This window comes from Pan troglodytes, chromosome 4 (genome assembly GCF_028858775.2).
Source record: "Pan troglodytes isolate AG18354 chromosome 4, NHGRI_mPanTro3-v2.0_pri, whole genome shotgun sequence".
Lineage (NCBI taxonomy): Eukaryota > Metazoa > Chordata > Mammalia > Primates > Hominidae > Pan > Pan troglodytes.
The window spans coordinates 2,168,326-2,188,582 of record NC_072402.2 but is presented as its reverse complement, the minus strand read 5'-3'; the positions used below and the strand labels follow the sequence as shown (position 1 = coordinate 2,188,582).

The following is a 20,257-nucleotide window of genomic DNA, read 5'->3' as shown; positions in this document are numbered from 1 at the left end:
ATAGTGCAGGGCAGGGTATACAGGGCAGGCCAGGGGGTTGGGCCAAGATGTTCTGGGGGGCCCCTTTATCTGCGGGTAGTGTGGGGCAGGGTGTACAGGGCAGGCTGGGGGTGGGACTTGGGCCAGGATGTTCTGGGCTGGCGGGAGAGGTGGGGAGCCTTGTATTTGCGGGTAGTGTGGGGCAGGGTGTACAGGGCAGGCTGTGGGCTCCTGCAGCTTTTGAGGGTTTGGGCCAGGATGTGCTGGGGGGGCTCCCTGTATCTGCAGCCAGTTCGGAGTAGGAAGGGCCGGGCAGGCTGGACTCTTGTAGCAGGATCCCCTGATGCAGGATGTGCTGGGGGGCTCCCTGTATCTGCGGCCAGTTCGGAGTAGGAAGGGCCGGGCAGACTGGGGACTCTTGTAGCAGGATCCCCTGATGCAGGATGTGCTGGGGGTGGGGCTCCCACCACAGGGGGCTTGGGAGGTGCTCTCCATCTGGGCCCCACTGGCTTTCTGCAGATGTTTGTTAAACAAATGCAAGCAGCTAGAAATGCCACGGATCCTGAATTTCAGGATTCTTTTTACTCAGACCATGCAGGAGGTCCGGGGAGATTGGCGTTTCCCTGGGCCACAGCTCCGGAGGGTCTGTCTCAGGGCCTGGGCTGAATGGGAAGCGTGCTGGTATGTGTGAAGGTCCTGTTTTGGCTGGAGGTGGAAGGTGGGGTCCTGGCGGAGCACGCAGGGGGACCTTTTTGTTGGAATGATCCCAGGAGCCTGCTTCTCCTGAGCCCCCCACGATGTATCACTGTCTGCAGTGCCTGCATGGTCCACAGCCCCCGCATGGTCCACAGCCCCCGAGGTCCTCGGACACCAACAGAGTGAAATGCTGCTGCAGACCTCGGCCTGGCGGCGTGCCTGGCGGCGTGCCTGGCGGCATAGGGTGCATTCCCAACCTCGGAATTAAAATGTGCAGAATGTACACCTGGGGGTCAGGGTGTGGGGCGTTTGGTTCACTCGACCACATGTGGGCCCCGTCTGGACTTTGAGTTCCCCAGTGCGGAGCAGACCCCCAGTGTCCTGAGACACAGCCTGGGGCTCAGGAATGACCTGTTGAAGGAACAGTACTGAAGAAACAGGCTGCCTTTCACCGCGAGCATTTGGCATGGCTCTGCTCTGTGAAGCTGTGAGGCCCGTGCACCTGCGATGGCCCCTCGTGCTGCTGTGGCTGCAGTGCTGGCATGTGGACCCTGTTTGTTGTTTTTGGATATCGCTCACTGGGCAGATGAGGCTGGGGCCTCCCTGTGCCTGGCCTGTGCCGGGCCCCTTGTGCCCAGCATCTTCTGTGCTTCTCCTCCCCTCGGCCTCGAGGACAAAGCTGGTGCCTCCCAGGAGGGCCCTGGCATCTCCAGCCTCTCCACAGCCGCTGGTGGTGGGGGTTCTGCTCTCGGGCTGCCCATCTGGCCCCGTTCTCATTGGAGCTTCTCCACGGCTCCTGGGACTCCCGCCTCCAGGGCCCGTTTCTGCACGTGGGAGCTTTGCCTTGAAAGCTGCCTTCCGAGGAAATGTAATCGCAGGGTGTCCCGCCCCAGGGTGAGAGCCTGTGGAAATGGAGGAAATGTCATCACAGGGTGTCCTGCCCCACGGGTGAGAATGTAATCGCAGGGTGTCCCACCTCACCAGTGAGAGCCTGTGGAAATGGAGGAAATGTAATCACAGGGTGTCCCGCCCCCATGGGTGAGAATGTAATCGCAGGGTGTCCCGCCCCATGGGTGAGAGCCTGTGGAAATGGAGGAAATGTAATTGCAGGGTGTCCTGCCCCACAGGTGAGAGCCTGTGGAAATGGAGGAAACGTAATCGCAGGGTGTCCTGCCCCACGGGTGAGAGCCTGTGGAAGTGGGTCAGGTGTAACCGAGTCCCCGCAGCCTCCAAATAGGAATCTGCAGCCAGTTTCTGCTTTTGAAGCTTAGCCTGTTCCCACAGTGGAACGTGTGCAGCCCAGAAGCTTACACTTCTGAGTTCCTGCTCCCTTCCCTCCTGTATTCTTCTTGCGAGCACCTGCCGTGAGCCAGGCCTTGCAGGAGCTGAGCCCTCGGGGTCACCAGGCAGCAATGGAAGGGCCTCCCAGCCTGCAGCCTGTATTGTCGTGGAATCTCTCCTCTAGAGTGTGGGGCTGCAGGTTGGACATGGGGGACCTCATATGTAGGGACCAGAGGGACAGAACTCTGGCTGGGTGTCCCAAACCCTTCAGGGAAGGGGGATTTGTGCAGAGCTTTGCGGGTGAGGAGGCATGAGTACTGTCCGGGAGAGCGTGTGGGCAGGACCCGGAGGCCAGCCTGGGGACCAGAGGAGCGGCCCTGGCACCTGCCTGCCATCGGTCATCTTGAAGCAGGAACTGGGGCATCGGCTGTGATGCTCACATAGCCACCCTGCCTGGGCCCTCCCTCCATGGGGCTCTGCACTCTCTACTCCTGATTTCTCAGCTGAGCTTGCACCTCCACCCCACGCCCTTTTCCCGCAGGCCCACACCTGGACGCCTGCGCGTGCCATCTTTACACGGACTGCACCTGTGCCGTCTGAGCCAGGCGGTGCTGCGGTCTCCGTCGGTCTCGTTCTGCCTGCACCTGGACACCATTTGTCCAGAGTGCACATTGCAGGTGCTCAGGAAGTGTCTGCAGAATGAGTAAGCGTGTTTTCTTTCACACACCTTTTTACTAGTTACTTTCCAACAGCACCAATGTGTGAGCACCGTGCCCTGTGCTGGCATCACGGGTGTGAGCCAGGGCGTCAGGGAGCTCTTAGTCCAGACATCAGAGCCCCCCGATGGGAGGAAGACTCCAGGTGAAGGCGTGGGCCATACATAGCTCAGGGGGCCTGAGGGAGTCAGCCCACAGGGCACAGCCTCATTCCAAAGGTCACAAGGTGTCCAGGAATCTGCATTTGTAGTACACAAGGTTAAAAGTCTGAGATGTGGCCCCCCGCGGGCACTTCAGCAAGCTGTGTCTTCTCCAGTGACTGCAGGGTGCTTGCCCCAGATGTTGGGGGTCTATGGCCCTTGATTCTACGGGAAGCACGGACACTGGGTGCTTCAGGGATAGAGTGAGAGGGAGGCTCTAGTGTGGGGCTGCTCTTGGGCCGGGGCCGTGTGACCCTGTGAGCCTCCGTGGGATGATGATGCTGAGCTGACAGTGACTCCGAAGGCGGGTGTGGCCGGCCCAGCGGCTCCATATCTTCCTGATTGAACATGGGGCATGGAGGGCCTGCCCGTGTGGCACCACCCAGCACATAGCCCCACTGCCACTCACGGGGCCGCACCCCACACAGGAGCTCAGACTACTGTGCCTGCCAAGCCCTGTCCGGGTGGCCGTGGGGCTCGCTCTACTGGCAAATGAGCAGGGCTCTAAGTGTGGTACGCCCTCTGCCACCTGCTGTGTCCTGGTGGTGATGTGGGGCTGCCCAGGTGGAGCCTCCTTGCCTGGCCTCAGCAGGACCCAGCCCACCCTCCAGACACCTGCTGAGACCGGGAAGTGATGCTCCTCCCAAGCCACAGGGCTTAGGGGCAGCTGGGGCTGCAGCTCAACACAGCCAGCCCCAGCCATGAGGCTGCCTCCTTGGGGTTGTTGGCTGAGTGGCAAGCAGGAGGGTGCCACCATCTGGGAGCAGAGGACGATGCCCAGCTTTGCTGTGCAGATGCATGAGGCTGCTGGATGGACCTCCCTCCTGGAGGGGCTCGGTTCCTGGCCAACCGAGACTGGAGTGGCCTGATCCCACTCAGGGATTCCCTGGCTGTTCTCTGACCCTGTCTGCTGGAAGCAGCTCTGTGTTCAAGAGAGGAATTTAAGCGGTGTCCTGATGGCAGAGTGAGTGAGGCGTACAGGTGCATCCCCACGTAGGGTGAGCAAGGTGAGCAGGTGACATCCCCACGTAGGGTGAGCGAGGTGAGCAGGTGCATCCCCAAGTAGGGTGAGCGAGGTGAGCAGGTGACGTCCCCACGTAGGGTGAGCGAGGTGAGCAGGTGCATCCCCAAGTAGGGTGAGAGAGGTGAGCAGGTGCATCCCCAAGTAGGGTGAGCGAGGTGAGCAGGTGACGTCCCCACGTAGGGTGAGCGAGGTGAGCAGGTGACGTCCCCACATAGGGTGAGCGAGGTGAGCAGGTGATGTCCCCACATAGGGTGAGCGAGGTGAGCAGGTGCATCCCCATGTAGGGTGAGCGAGGTGAGCAGGTGATGTCCCCACATAGGGTGACCGAGGTGAGCAGGTGCATCCCCACGTAGGGTGAGCGAGGTGAGCAGGTGACGTCCCCACGTAGGGTGAGCGAGGTGAGCAGGTGCATCCCCATGTAGGGTGAGCGAGGCGTGCAGGTGGTGTCCCCTGAGGGGTTGGGGCCACGTGGTCTCTGATGCCACGTCTGCTACAGAACCTAGGTAACTGGGACACACAAACAGCGCGCGCTGGGGAGGTCAACCCTGCAGAGCCAACCGTGAGCCCAGGTGCAAGTGAGGAGCTGTGCGGTCGCAGTCGGAGGTGCTGTGTGTGGAGATCCACAGAAAGGCCTGCGTGGGCATGAGCAAGTAACCGCAGTGACTCCCTGGTCTCTTCTTGCTGGGATATGGGGCTTCAGTGCCGTCTTAGGGGCCCAGGGTTTTCTCAGAGCCAGTGCCCCTCAGACGCTGGTGGGGACGCCCCGCAGGAGGAAGGTGTGCTCCCCCATGGCTGTTTCCAGAAAGCAGGACTAACCAGGGCCTGCAGAAGCCATGGGAGACAGCCTCCACCCACGCTGCGGAGAGCGGCCCCTGCTCCAGAGACACTGCACTCCTCCAGGCCCGCCTGCCCTCCAGCAGCGGCCCTTGCTCCAGAGACACCACATACTCCTCCAGGCCTGCCTGCCCTCCAGGTCATGTTCCAGTGTCCCACAGATGCAGCACCACGGCCCAGGCGGCATTTGTGTCACCCCAGGGTGCTACCTGCATGATACCATCCAGTCCCAGTGACTACACTGGTGCCAGCGGTCCCAGGGCCTTCCCTGTATCCCGGAAGCTGGCTCACAGGGGAGCTGGTTGGGTGTTGATGGGGGTTCCCCAGTCACAGGGTGTCATGGTTTAGACATGGCCAAGACCAGACTGGCTTTGATCCCATTCAACACCATGCAGCATCCTCGTAAGACGCCTGTGGACTGGAGTGGGTTGAAAATGGTAAAGGAGTGGTCTAGGAGAATCACTGTGCTGTGGGGCTGCGGGGCCGATTTGCAAATCCAAAGGGAATTACTGAACACACTGTCATCCCGCAGGCAAGAGCCTCGGGTAGGTGACGGTGCCGAGGGTTCTGGTGAGGACGGTGGAGTAGAGATGACAGCAGCGGGAGGCGGTACGGCTGGTTGAGGGTTTGCAAAGAAATAGTTCAGTTTTAGAAAAGCTATATTTAATTTTAGATTTGAGTGGGAGAGCGAAGAAGAAACAGCTTTATAGATAGCAGTAAGCACGGGCTCTGGGGGAGAGGGGTTCCCGTGGGGAGGCACAGATCCTCCTGCAGTCACACGGGGTGGGGGTGAAAAGCTCCAGAGTGTGACCTCACTGAAATGTAAGGTCAGGGAGACAATGGATGTTCACAGGGGTGAGAAAAAGACAAACCCACCATAAATTTGGCACAAGATGTATATACATTTATATAAATGAGAAAATTACACAAACAGAAATGGGAATACCCAGTAAACATAAAATGTTCCTCCCAATGAAACCGTCCCCGTGATGTGGCCTGCGCTCCTGGCAGCCCATCCCTCCTGCAGGTCTCGCCTGGGGTGCAGGCCGTGCCTCGGGCTCCAAAGGTAAGAGTGGTTGTGTGTGCAGAGAGAGCCCACGGCAATGGTTCACGGTGCCAGTTTTTCACATTTCGTGTCTGCTTTTAGTATCGTTAACTATGAGAATTCATTGTGGGCGTGATCGCGGATTCCATATTTGAATGCAGCGTTTGGTTTGGACCAGAAGTCATGTTACATGAATAAAGGTGTTTTGGTGATTGGGGAGACAGAAAAGGAGGGCGTTTCCTGCTGCTGCCTTGCTCGGTTTGTGTCTGTGGGTGCTGGACGGGAGTGGGTGATTCCCGAAGCTCCCTCCAGCTCTCAGATGCCGAGGGCGGGCTGGTGGTGTTTGCTGATGGAAGTGCCGGCTCCGTCCGATGGGATGCCTGAGAGAACTGCTGTGCTTTCAAAAGTTGTTCTTTCTCTAAAAGGAAAAAGCAAAAGAAAATTAGACCTTGGACAGCAGGCGCCTGTGTGTGCTGCCGCTCGCCCTCTCACCGTGGGAGGAGTGAACGTTCTCTCGTGGATTTGCAAGCGCACTGTCGCATATCCTGTGGAGTCGGGATAATTTTTTCCCCAGAATTAAAGCAGCAATGTTGGGATGCACCTTCAGGAGGGAGCATTCCTGTGAGCTGCCTCCACCGCGCTAACCGTAGAGCTTGGGGTGGCTGGCACTGAGCATCTGCCCCGGCCGCCTGTGCGGGGTGACGCAGCCTCGCGTCCTTCGAGTCTCCAGGCGCCATCCTTTGGGCAGCCTCCCCTCCACCCCTGCCTCGTTGCAGGTGCCTTCACTGGCTGGGGCACTGCAGTGTGACATCTCCAACAAGTGGGCTCGGAGGGGCCGCAGCATCCCTGCGCCTGGTGGGCCTCACCGGAGCACCCCTGTCGGGCACCGCGATGGCGTGAGTGCACACGAGAGGGACCACATGTTCTCTGGCGACCTCGTGTCTTTGAGTTCAGCACTGATTGTGAAACGCCGGGTGATGCTGGGGCCTGGGGCTGCTTATGGCCCTGGTGGCCTTGGCAGAGACGAGGGAGGGGTTTGCCAGCTGCCTGAAATCAGAGAGCCTGGGCCTGGGCATTGTGACCACCGGCGCCTTCACTCAGAGACTTCCAGAGAGTTCCAGGCCAACATTTGGATGGCCTTGTTTACATTTAAACCAAGAGTCATCACTTTTATACTTTTTATCATGGGAAATTTCAAACATATGTCAAATGTCTTTCTCAGCCCCGGCTTCCATAATAAAGTGCCTCAGACGGGGCTTAAACCACAGACATTGTTGTCTCACCATCCTGGAGGCTGGAGTCCGAGACCGAGGCGCAGCAGGGCTGGTTCCTCCTGAGGCCTCTCCTGGGCTTGCAGATGGCGCCTTCACCCTGCGTCCTCACAGGGCCGTCCCTCCCTGGGTGTCTGTGTCCTCATCTCCTCTTCTTATAAGGACACCAGGCAGGTTGGCTCAGGGCCCCCAGATGATCTCATTCTACCTTCATCACCTCTGTAACGGCCCCTTCTCCAAATACAGTCACCCTCTGGAGTCCTGGGGGTCAGGACATCAACAGGAATTGGGGAAGGGGGGGCAAAATACAACCCAGAACACCAAAGCAGTGATAATACAGTGGGCCTGGGACCCGTCCCCCAGCCCGGAGAATGACGGTGTGTGGCCAGGCCGGGGTCACGTGCACTCCCACTGTGCCCGCCCTGCTTGGCGCGGCTGCTGTCACAAAGGACCACAGACGAGGTGCCTCCCAAACAGCAGACATGGACTTCTCACCATTCTGGAGGCCGAAGTCCAGGATGCCGGCAGATTTGGTGTCTGCCAAGGACCCCCTCCGGGTCAATAGATGGCACCTTCTGTGTCCCCGCAAGGTGGAGGGGTGAATGAGCTCCCTCGAGCCTCTGGTGCGTGTGGATCAGGAGGGTCCTCCAGCTCCTCCTTGTTTGCTGCAATGGATTTGGGCTGTGTTTTGTGGAGTTTTGTGTTTTGTGGAGTTCTCTGCATTTTCTGATTGATTGCATCTCCTTGTTGTCATTGGGGTTTTCTGGAAGCTGGTGGTTGCATCTAGACCCAGAAAGGGTCAGTTCCCACTGGTCTGCTGTGCTGCTCCTGCACCAGGCTCGGCATTGGCTGTTGCTGGATCCCTGTCACGTGAGTGTGAGCTGGGTAGGCCTCGAGCCATCCCTCAGGACGTGAGCCTCTGCCAGCTTCCTTGATTTGGGCCGTGCCGTGCTCCTGGGACTGCAGGCGTGAGCGCCCGCGTCCAGCCCCTGCCAGCTTCCCTGATGTGGGCTGTGCCGTGCTGTCCCATCTTCATCTCTGCATTTCCCACCTGTGACCTGGAGCAAGCCCGGCTGAGGAGCCCTGGGCCTTCTGCTGGGAAGTGGTATTTAGCGGCCGCAGTCCGCACCAAAGCTCTCCCTGTGTGTGGGCAGGTCACTGCCTGGACGCCTTGGTTTATCGTAGCCAACTTTCAAATAGTTTAAGTAACTCAGCCTCAGACTTCAGACAAAGTTCCTCATTAGGATTATGCTATAAACCCTCATTTATGGCTCACACAGGGTGACCATATTGCTTCCTCCAACTGGCATTTCTCAGGGTGATCAGGGTCCTGTGGTGACAGCCGGCCCACAGCCATCAGCAGCTTGTCTTGGGAGGGCCAGGTTGCAGGTCTCAGCGTCTGCAGGCGTCCACAGTGTCCTCCCCAGTTGGCTGCCGCGTGGAGGCCTGACCTATGGTGACCAGGAGTGTGGTCCGTGTTCTCCTCTCTGAGTCCCTCCCCCTCCCCGCATTCAGCCTCTGGCCACACTGCCTGGAGGCTGCTCCCGCTCCCCACATCTGCCCACCTTGTCCACGCAACAGCCCGCTTATCCCTGTCGACGACTTGCAGTGATGTCTTGGTTCCGCATGCTGCCCCTGCTGCCTCCGGTGAAGGTGCCAAGGGGGCTTCTGTGGAAGCCTCTGAGCCAGGGTGCTGGGCCTTGCTTGGGTGAGGAGAAGAGACACCTGCCCTCTCTGCCAGGTGTCCCTGTGGCTGCAGGTCTGTAAACGCACGCTTGCTCTCAGTGGACACTGCAAAGCTGCCTTGGGGAGGAATGGCTGTGCCCGGTGCCTCCACTTTGGCGACCTGAGTCTCCAGCGACGCTGCCTGAGAGACCGCACTGCCAGCCCCCTTTCCTTAGAGGGCCTTTGTTCTGGGAGTTTCTGGTCTAGCCAGGATTTTCTAAGAATTTCTTTGCCTACCCAGCACCTCCCTTGGCCACCCCTGCCAGTGCTGAGGGGCTTGGCTGCCGCAGCTGCCCCAGCCAGCTTCTCTGCAGCTCTGCCATCCTGGCATCTCCTGGGGGGCTAGAGTCCATCCAGACCCATCTGCACCAGGGCGTGGGGGCATGAGGAATGGAGGGATCCCAATGGGTGGGCCTGAGGCTGGACGCAGGGGTGGGGCCTGTGGAGACAGGTGGGCAGAAGGTGCGGGGTCATAGAAGCTTCTGGAAGGAGCCACAGCAGTCACTCAAGTCCTGTTCTCCTTGGTGAGGGCTCCCGGCTCCTGTGGGCGGGCCGAGCCTGGCAGAGAAAGAGCGCACAGGCCCAGAGCTGGGTGAGGTGAAGGCAGATCGGTGGAGATGCCCGGGCTCTTCACCAGGAGCACTGCTCCTCCTCCTGCCCGGGGCTCCCAGAGGCCCCCGCTCCAAGCAGTTTTCACAGCACTGCAGAGCAGAGCCACACCCTCCCCATCTGCTGGAGGCCTGGGGAGCTCCTCCCTGGCCATGTTCCCTCTCCACCCTCCACTCATCAGCCCTGTTTGCCGAGGGTCAGCAATTGCAACTGTGGCCCACAGGCCCCTCTCCTTGCTGACGCTAAGCTCAGAAGCGCGGGCCGCATTCCCTGATGCACCACGAGCAGGCATAAGGGTGCATGGGCTGAGGGTCACATGGTCATGCAGTCTTCTGGGACGCCAACAGGAGCAGGTGCACTGACGGGTGGGGAGGGTCATGTGGTCAGGCATTCTTTCCCATAGAGGAAGGAGCTGGTGCAGAGGGTCACTTGTTCACACAGTCCTCCCCGTGCACGAAGCAGCAGGTGCATGGATGCATGGATGTGTGGGGCGAGGGTCAGGTGGTCATGCAGTCTAACCCGTGCACGAAGGAGCAGGTGCAGGAATGTGTAAGTCGAGGCTCAGGTGGTCGCCCAGTCTTCCCTATGTGCGCAGGAGCATGCGCGGGCCGTGGGTCATGTGGTCGCACAGTGCATCCCCCCACTGGCTGGCCCAGCGAACCCTGTGTGCTAAGGAACCAGCAGCCTGACTACCCGGGATGCAGGCGGGGCCTCCCCACCCAGGGCTCATTCATGCCCCGTGTTGTTTGGGGATGGGGCGCTGCTCCCCCAGCCCCGGAGCCTTTCCCAGTGGGCGGTCCCATATGGAATGGCCTGGCAGTCGGTGCTGTTCCAAGAACAGCATGGGTTACTGTGATTTTATTCCACACTCTGGTGGAAGCAGTGTTGTAGCCGGTGCTGTTTCAGGAACAGCGTGGGTTACTGTGATTTTATTCCACACTCTGGTGGAAGCAGTGTTGTAGCCGGTGCTGTTTCAGGAACAGCGTGGGTTACTGTGATTTTATTCCGCACTCTGGTGGAAGCAGTGTTGCAGCCGGTGCTGTTTCAGGAACAGCGTGGGTTACTGTGATTTTATTCCACACTCTGTGGTGGAAGCAGTGTTGCAGCCGGTGCTGTTTCAGGAACAGCGTGGGTTGCTGTGATTTTATTCTGCACTCTGGTGGAAGCAGTGTTGCAGCTGGTGCTGTTTCAGGAACAGCGTGGGTTATTGTGATTTTATTCCACACTCTGTGGTGGAAGCAGTGTTGCAGCCGGTGCTGTTTCAGGAACAGCGTGGGTTACTGTGATTTTATTCCACACTCTGGTGGAAGCAGTGCTGTAGCCGGTGCTGTTTCAGGAACAGCGTGGGTTGCTGTGATTTTATTCCGCACTCTGTGATGGAAGCAGTGTTGCAGCCGGTGCTGTTTCAGGAACAGCGTGGGTTACTGTGATTTTATTCCACACTCTGGTGGAAGCAGTGTTGCAGCCGGTGCTGTTTCAGGAACAGCGTGGGTTACTGTGATTTTATTCCACACTCCGGTGGAAGCAGTGTTGTAGCCGGTGCTGTTTCAGGAACAGCATGGGTTACTGTGATTTTATTCCGCACTCTGTGGTGGAAGCAGTGTTGCAGCCGGTGCTGTTTCAGGAACAGCGTGGGTTACTGTGATTTTATTCCACACTCCGGTGGAAGCAGTGTTGTAGCCGGTGCTGTTTCAGGAACAGCGTGGGTTACTGTGATTTTATTCCACACTCTGGTGGAAGCAGTGTTGTAGCCGGTGCTGTTTCAGGAACAGCGTGGGTTACTGTGATTTTATTCCGCACTCTGTGATGGAAGCAGGGTTGCAGCCAGTGCTGTTTCAGGAACAGCGTGGGTTACTGTGATTTTATTCCACACTCTGGTGGAAGCAGTGTTGTAGCCGGTGCTGTTTCAGGAACAGCGTGGGTTACTGTGATTTTATTCCGCACTCTGTGGTGGAAGCAGTGTTGCAGCCGGTGCTGTTTCAGGAACAGCGTGGGTTACTGTGATTTTATTCCACACTCCGGTGGAAGCAGTGTTGTAGCCGGTGCTGTTTCAGGAACAGCGTGGGTTACTGTGATTTTATTCCACACTCTGGTGGAAGCAGTGTTGCAGCCGGTGCTGTTTCAGGAACAGCGTGGGTTACTGTGATTTTATTCCACACTCTGGTGGAAGCAGTGTTGCAGCCGGTGCTGTTTCAGGAACAGCGTGGGTTACTGTGATTTTATTCCGCACTCTGTGGTGGAAGCAGTGTTGCAGCCGGTGCTGTTTCAGGAACAGCGTGGGTTACTGTGATTTTATTCCGCACTCTGTGGTGGAAGCAGTGTTGCAGCCGGTGCTGTTTCAGGAACAGCGTGGGTTACTGTGATTTTATTCCACACTCTGGTGGAAGCAGTGTTGTAGCCGGTGCTGTTTCAGGAACAGCGTGGGTTACTGTGATTTTATTCCGCACTCTGTGGTGGAAGCAGTGTTGCAGCCGGTGCTGTTTCAGGAACAGCGTGGGTTACTGTGATTTTATTCCGCACTCTGTGGTGGAAGCAGTGTTGCAGACGGTGCTGTTTCAGGAACAGCGTGGGTTACTGTGATTTTATTCTGCACTCTGGTGGAAGCAGTGTTGCAGCTGGTGCTGTTTCAGGAACAGCGTGGGTTACTGTGATTTTATTCCACACTCTGTGGTGGAAGCAGTGTTGCAGCCGGTGCTGTTTCAGGAACAGCGTGGGTTACTGTGATTTTATTCCACACTCTGGTGGAAGCAGTGTTGCAGCCGGTGCTGTTTCAGGAACAGCGTGGGTTACTGTGATTTTATTCCACACTCCGGTGGAAGCAGTGTTGCAGCCGGTGCTGTTTCAGGAACAGCATGGGTTACTGTGATTTTATTCCGCACTCTGTGGTGGAAGCAGTGTTGCAGCCGGTGCTGTTTCAGGAACAGCGTGGGTTACTGTGATTTTATTCCGCACTCTGGTGGAAGCAGTGTTGTAGCCGGTGCTGTTTCAGGAACAGCGTGGGTTACTGTGATTTTATTCCGCACTCTGGTGGAAGCAGTGCTGTAGCCGGTGCTGTTTCAGGAACAGCGTGGGTTACTGTGATTTTATTCCGCACTCTGGTGGAAGCAGTGTTGTAGCCGGTGCTGTTTCAGGAACAGTGTGGGTTACTGTGATTTTATTCCGCACTCTGGTGGAAGCAGTGTTGTAGCAGAGTTGGCTGCAGCACCAGAGGTGGACTGAAACAGGCTGTGGGCAGAGGCCGCCATGGCCGCAGGGTCAGACCGGGGAACTTCCTGAGACTTTCTCTTAGTGCTGGTTATCACACTTCATGGCGTCTGCCCAGGGAGGCAACAGGTTCTAAGAACAATTTATGGGAAGAAGAAACTTACCCAGTAACTTATTGTCGGCTTTTTTTTTTTTTTTTTTTTTGGGGGGACGGAGTTTCGCTCTTGTTGCCCAGGCTGGAGCGCAATGGCACGATCTCAGTTCCCCATCACCTCCGCCTCCCGGGTCCAAGTGATTCTCCTGCCTCAGCCTCCAGAGTAGCTGGGATTACAGGCATGCGCCACCACGCCCGGCTACTTTTGTATTTTTAGTAGAGATGGGTTCTCCATGTTGGTCAGGCTGGTCTCGAACTCCCGACTGCAGGCGATCCTCCCACCTTGGCCTCCCAAAGTGCTGGGATTACAGATGTGAGCCACCACGCCCCGCCCAGCTGTCGGCTTTAACAGCAGAGCCAGGCTTGTGCACCACAGTGGCCTCTTCCCAGCCAGTGGCCCTGGAGTCCCGGGACCAGGCGGGCTGAAGGCCGAGGCTACGCTCTCCTCCACTGCAACAAAATATGAAACAGTAACAGTAGATGGGAATGGACGAAATATTTAAAACTAAATTTTACAAATAAAGGAAAAGGCTGCCCCTTAGACTTGTGGGATTAAATCAAGGTGGTCCTTAGGGGCAGCTGTGTTCTAAATGTGACTATCAGGAAATAAGGTATTTCTGAAAATAACAAAGTGGGCTTTTCCCTCAAAAAGTTGAAAAGAATATTTGACTAAATTCAAAGCAGAAGAAAGAGGAACTAATAAGAGCCAAAATTAATATGATTAGGTCAGAACAGAGAGAATGAACAAATCTGAGATGGTTCTGTAAGAAGATTGATAAAATAGAAAAATATCTGGCAACGTAGGTTTAGAAGTTTTGGCAGACACAGATAACATTAGAAATGAAACCAGAGAGCAGGCTTGGTGTAAACCCAAGGAGAGCGTGGCAGGCAGCTTGACTCAGTTATCTTAAAGGCAGCTGGGAGGAGACTTTGGTAGCGGGAGGGAAAAATATGCCAAAAGCTTCCAGGAAGAGACTTCCTCATTGACAAAAACAGTGAAGTCAACCCAAGAAAAAAGAGGTACTCTATAAACAGTAGGGTTGGAAACAGTGAAGCAATGGTCAGGAGCTGCCGGCAGGCATGGGTGCACGCTGGTTTCGTAGGGCGACTGCACGAGGAAGCCGCTGGGAGGAAGTGACAGGAGCGGACAGGCGCGTCTTACTTAACAGCTGGTGACAGTGCCCAACAGACCTAGCAATTCCTTTTAAAAAACAATCCCAACAGGGAGCTGCACAGTGCTGAAGCTAGCTTTCAGTATTAGAGAGACCGTGGCCGTGAGGCATCACGTTAGTGGTTTCAAGTGGGGAGCAGCACGTGGCTCTCCCCACAGATGCAGGAAGCACCTCTGATAAAGCTCAGCACCTGTTCATGATTTAAAGCAAAACAAAACTCGTGGAGGATGAGGCCTGGGAAGGTTTCTCAGCAGTAAAGAACGTTTGCTGAATGCCAGTAACACGATGTGGAATAGTGACGATCGTCACCAATGGCGGGATAACAGATTTGTGGTTGCTTGGTGCAGCGAGTGTGATGCTGAAGCGGGGACCCAGCTGGGGTGAGGAGCAGCCCCCAGAAGCGGGGAAGGGGAGGCAAACATCATCTAGATCTGCGTACCCAACAGGCTGACCTGACCACTGGACACTGACAGGGTGGAGACACAGGTGGCATAAAGCCGTGAGAGTGAAATGCACACTGCACAATCCAAGACAGCGGGAGAAAATGCAAACTAGCCAGTAGCAGCTTCTACGTTGAGTACGTGTCGAAATGGTATTTCAGATATACCGGGCGAAATGAGCTATATATTAAATTGTCATTCCCTTTAAATGTGGCCACTCGAAAATTTAAAATGACGCATGTGGCAGGCATGTTTCTCTTGGGCTATGCTGGTCTCCGTTGAGAACCCAAAAGAATCTAGGGACAAACCAAGGAAACAGAGTGGGAGCGCTCTCATGACAGGCATCAGAAATTAGGGATGGCTGCTGCTTGGGGAGCCAACTGCGACCTGTGTTTCCTGGGTCTTTTCTGTCTCTGCACTAAACCTGCACCTCAGGACTGGTGTTTCCCCTCACCCAAAGCCTCCCGCCCCTCTACACGGAGTTCTGCCCGCCTCCCGGAGGGACCTCCATCCTCAGACCCTGGGCTGCCTGGGATCCCGCAGCCTCGGCCTTCCCTGGCGTGGGGGCCTGCCCTGGCTTGGGGGGCCTTCCTGAGCCCCCATATTGACCTGCGCCCCTGCCCTCCCGCCAGTTCACTCTCCTGCGCCGGGTCTTCCATTGACTCGAAAGTCACACCTTCATTCTGCCGTCTTCTCTGTGGTCTGAGGTACAACCTTACAAACTCCAGGCCAGCTACCTCCCCCTGTCACCAACACTGCCTAGGGTGGCGTATGCACTCTCATGTCCACATAAATGATTTCAGGGGAAACTGCTGAGTGAGGCCTGCGGGGCTGGGGGTGCATCCTGGGGGGCGGAGCTGTCTGGGGTGTGTGTCCTGGGGGGCGGAGCTGCCTGGGGGTGCGTCCTGGGGGGTGGAGCTGCCTGGGGGTGCGTCCTGCGGGGCGGGGCTGCCTGGGGGTGCGTCATGGGGGGTGGAGCTGCCTGGGGGGTGCGTCCTGCGGGGCGGAGCTGCCTGGGGGTGCGTCCTGGTGGGTGGAGCTGCCTGGGGTTGTGTGCTGTGCGTCAGAGTGGCCCTTGAATTTGCAGGAGGAAGCTCCACTGTGTCTTTCCCAAGCCACTCGCATGGCAGCTCCAGTAAGGAGGCAGAAAGCGGGCAGTGGGCGTGGAGCATGTCAGTTAGCACTGGTCAGTGTCCACAGCCATGGTGAGGGCTGGTCAGCATCAGCACCGGTCAGCCTTGGTCAGTGCCAGTCAATGTTGGTCAGCCTTGGTCAGTGCTAGTCAGCCTTGGTCAGTGCTGGTCAGTGTTGGTTAGCCTTGGTCAGTGCTGGTCAGTGTTGGTTAGCCTTGGTCAGCGCTGGTCAGCCTCGGTCAGCCTCGGTCAGTGCTGGTCAGCCTTGGTCAGCTGTGTGCCGGCTGCAGCCCCTCCCCAGCTCTCCACTCTGTGGGGCACGCTGTCCCCCTGGGCTGGCCTCTGCCAGGTGGGGAGCTGCCTGGTGTCCTACATGGATTCTCTGGATAATGCCCACCTCTATCCGCAGGTGGCCCTCATGACACTGACGCTCTTCCCAGTCCGGCTCCTGGTTGCCGCTGCCATGATGCTGCTGGCCTGGCCCCTCGCACTTGTCGCATCCCTGGGCTCTGCGGAGAAGGAACCTGAGCAGCCCCTGGCCCTGTGGAGGAAGTAAGTTGCGCATGTGCTGTGCTCTCCTCCTGGGGGGGTCACGCGGCCAAACAGTGGGAACCCATTCTCACAGTGGGGTTGTGTGTCTCCACCCTAGCCCATCCGTCCTTCCCTTCTGAGCCCAGCGTCCACCAGGGCTGCCCCCTGCCAGCGGGGACTCGGCCACCTCCCCGTTGCCTCCGTCTTCCACGCCTCCGGCACAGTCCTGCTCTGAGGCTTCATTTTCCAGGGCTCTGCAGGATGTGTGGCCATTGTTTCACATCCTTGAGCACAGAGACCCCCCTACGCCGTGGCCTTCTCTGCTCCAGAACCTGCCAGGGCTCCCTGTTGCTGACGAAAGTCAGGCTTCTGGACACCCTCTCCTGGCTTTGTGACTGCCAGCCCCCTTACCCCTCCCACCTCAGACCCTCAGCTCTGGCCCTGCCCATGGTGGCCTCCCCCAGACCCTCAGGCTGTGAGTGGACGGCCTCTTGGGCTGCAGTGACAGGGCACCACAGTGACACAGGCCTCCTGCCTAGGGAGGTCCCTGCCTCAGTGGCCCCCATGCAGAGGCAGCTGGACCTGGTGCGGGTGCCGTGGGCCCAGGAGGGGCCGTCTTCCAGGTGTAAGAGCAGCAGCAATGAGGGGAATGGCTGCTCGGGGGGCAGGTGGCCACCATGGCATCTCCTGCCAACCTGGTCTTATTAAAATTGGGCTAAGTGGGAACAGGTTGCCGCATCATAAAGGCCCAGTGACTTGACATCAAAATCCCCACTTCTGGCCAGTCTTGGAAAAGCAGAAGCTCTGGCCAGTGGGCCTGCTCCCCAGTGCCAGCAACTGGCTGGAGCCAGGCTCAGCCCTGCCTTCGGACAGGAGGCTCGGGTCCTCCCCTGCCCTCCGAGACTGCATGTCAGCCAACGTTGGCCTGGCCTACTGCCTGCTGGCACCACCCCTCCAGGGCCGTCTTTCCCTTGCTTTGTGGACCTAAACTCTTCCTGGCTTTTAAGCACGGAATATAAATAAAGCACACCTACCCGATGAGGAATACATCTAAACTAAAGATCCAAAACAGACCACAAAAAATTAAACTAAATCACAATATTTTCTTGTTTCATTTAAATTCCTAAAGCTGTGCTTTCACTGAAAGTATCTGCCATTAGCAAATGAAAATGTTGAGATATCATAAATACTTTGATAAATATTTTCAGTATCTTAAAAGTTATCACTCATGTCCTATAACCACAGCTCTGACAACCCTTCCATGTGTTGTTAACATCTCTCATCATTCTGGAGGGGCTCCCTGAATCTTTTATTCAGAAACAGGAATATTAGTAGTTAATTGGAGGCTGCTGCCTGACTGTAAATAAAGTTTTACTGGAGCACGGGCACGCCCGCTGGCCTGCGTGATGTTCAGGGCTGCATTGGTGGGGAACCGGGCCAAGTGGTTGGGACAGAGGCCGTGTGGCCGTAGAGCCTAATGCATTCACTGCCTGGCCTCCGAAAGGTGTAGTGGGCACGCCCAGGCCCCTCCTTTCTCTGGAAGGTGTCTGATCTGTGGGCTGTATGTACAGCAAAGTTTTCACGGCCAAGAGGCTGATGGGAGCTGACATCTGCCTGAGCTTCGGTTCTCCTCGATACCCAGGGCCACACTCAGACACGTAGTTAGGTGCAAGGGGAAGACGGCCACTTAGGGTCCCGGGTTTGCCGCACCGTTGCGTGCAGACATGGTGCAGTCATAGTAGAGGGCAGCCTGGGCGTTGGGGGTCCCTCACTCTGGGCCCTGCTGAGCGGGTGGATGTTGAGCAGCTTGCTGGGTAGTGGTGACCCGGGGCAGCCTGGGTTCTTTAGGGGCAACAGGATCATCACTGGCTTTAGTTCTTCATTTAGCCTTTCTAGATTTTTAAAATTCTCTTATGCTTTATCTTGGTTTGTTTTTGAAACGTTTTAACCACAAAATAGGAATTGGGTATCAAATATATAACCAAGCAAAGTAAATCAAGGCCAAATCAAAGTCAGGCTTTCAGTTTTGCTGAGTTGAGAAGCCACAGCTAGAAAGTGGGGGTTCTGTAGTGTGAAGCAGGCTGCAGGTGACCTGGCTGAATGTGGTGCTGTGGGTAGCAATGGCTTCATGGTGCTTTCCTGGCACCCTTTCTCTTTACTCCCCGTGCCCTTGTTGGGCCGAGCTCCCCGCCTCCTCTGTTCTGTCTCAGGAGGCAGGAGCCCCATGCGAGCACAGGCTCTCACTTTTCAAAATAGATGGCTTGGGGCAATTTTCCGTTTCCCCATGCTAACCCTGGTGGCTTTTCTTGTCTGTGAATAATTGACTTGGCTTCAACAGGCGATAAATGGACCACAACGGACTCTTATTCTAGCAGCTGTACTTCAGAGACGCTTTCATATGTACCTCTCATGCACGTGTAAAGTGTCCCGTGACAGTGACACGTTGGGGTTTCTGTCACCTCTGCTTCATGAGATCTTTGGGCATCTGGGTCTGTGGAGACTCACTGTGTATCATCATTCTGTGTATGTGTGCAGAGAGGGTGTGTGTGTATGTGTGTACATATGCGCATGTGAGTGTGCATACGTGTGTATGTGCATGCACAGGAGTAGGTACATGTGCATAGGCGTGTGATTGCATTAGTGTGTGTGTGTATGTGAGCCGCCGGTGCAAGTATATATATGAGAATGTGTATATGTGTGTGCTGTGTACCTGTGTGTGTTGCATGTGTGTACATGTGAGTGCATGTATATATGTGTGTATGGATGGATGTCTGTATCATGTGCACATACATGTACGTGTATGACAGTATGTACATGTGTATGAGTGTTGTCTCTGTGTACGTGTGTATGTGTGTATATGTGCAAGTGTATGTGTGTACATATGTATGAGTGTGTGTGTGCATGTGAGTATATATGAGAGCGATGTCTGTGTATGTATGTGAATGCATGCATGTGTGGGAGTATGCACGGATGCTTGTGGGCACTCAAGCTGCCCGTGCTGCCTGGCATTGAATCCCACACCTGGAGCCCCTGGCGTCTCCTTCAGCAGCACTGATGAAAGCTCCCTTGGTGCACAGTCCTGGGCTTGGCTTGGTGCTTGAAGGGAAACAGAAAAGAGAACAAACCCTGAATTCTGAACTCCCCAAGGGGAAACCTAGTCACAAAAGCACCGTAGTTAGGGACGCAAGGGATCAGGAGAAAACTGAATTTGAAGTAGCAGATTCAGAATGTACCGCTGAATAATAATTACGTAGTCGGTTTGGGACTTAAGTTGGCTCACGTTATGCACTGCTCTGCAGTTTTGAATAGATTGATGTTGAGTTAAAGCATTTTTGCTGAATGTAAGTTAGTGTCATTCAAACCTTCCTAAAATAAAAATCTTAGGCTTTCAGTGAAAGAATGACACAGTTTCGCAAAAGGCACTATTTTAGGTTACTTTCAACACACACAGTGTTGTAAAAACCGTAGCATCGTTTTGCAAAACCCGACCATCTGGCGCTGAATCCTTGACCACGGGCCAAGTCCTGAGCTGGGCCAGGTCCTCCAGGGGCTGCCCCTTGGCTGACTGGATGGTTCAGATTGATGGTGCCCTTTCCTGAACGCTCTGTGTGGGAACACCTGTTCCCAAGTTTGGGGATGCCATCCCCATGATGACTCTAGGTACTCCCCGTATGTTGGCCTGGAGGTTGGAGCTTGAACTTGAGCATCAAACCACTTTATCTGGTCTCCCAGAAGCCAGCAGCTCCTGCCACCTGCGTCTCAGCCTGGGGCTGCCAGCCCAACACAGCCCTCCCACCAGCCACCCAGGGGCCGTCCCTGACCCAGCTTAAGCCAGTCCACGTGGATCACCAGACTTGGCTCCTTGAAGCCCCGCCAGACGTGGCCCCAGGGCCCCTTCCTTTGCCCTGCCCCACCGGCCTGGCACCGTAGCCAGCACTCAGGCTGTGTACATGTGTATAGGTCCTCTCCAGGGCCGGCTTCGCTCTGCCTCTTGCCTCCGCTCACAGCAGAACATTTGGAACCTGCAGAGCCGGGGCCTGCGCCTGCCCCTCACGCTTAGACGTGTGGGCCTCCCCCACCCACCTCCACATGCCAGCTGGCTTGAGGAGATGCAGGCCTCAGCGGCCTTCCTCCTTTTCCCCCTGCATGTTCTGGGAGATTTCCTCCTCCTCATTTCCCAGTCTTTCCTGTGAGTTGCTTGTCTCCACAGTGACAGTCTTGGTTTCTGAGAGTGTTTTCTTGT

At 56.3% G+C, this 20,257-nt stretch overlaps 1 protein-coding gene across 2 annotated transcripts in view; it reads left to right on the top strand.

The window, feature by feature from the left end:
• LPCAT1 (lysophosphatidylcholine acyltransferase 1) overlaps positions 1–20,257 on the top strand; it is a 65,453-nt gene that overhangs the window by 8,368 nt on the left and 36,828 nt on the right. For both annotated transcript variants that reach the window (XR_010157114.1, XM_016952907.4), the window contains exon 2: positions 15,893–16,035. Coding sequence is in view for 1 of the 2 variants with exons in the window: in XM_016952907.4 (XP_016808396.1) it covers positions 15,893–16,035 (143 nt within the window). In the remaining variant the exon portion in view is untranslated. The remainder of the gene's footprint in view (positions 1–15,892; positions 16,036–20,257) is intronic.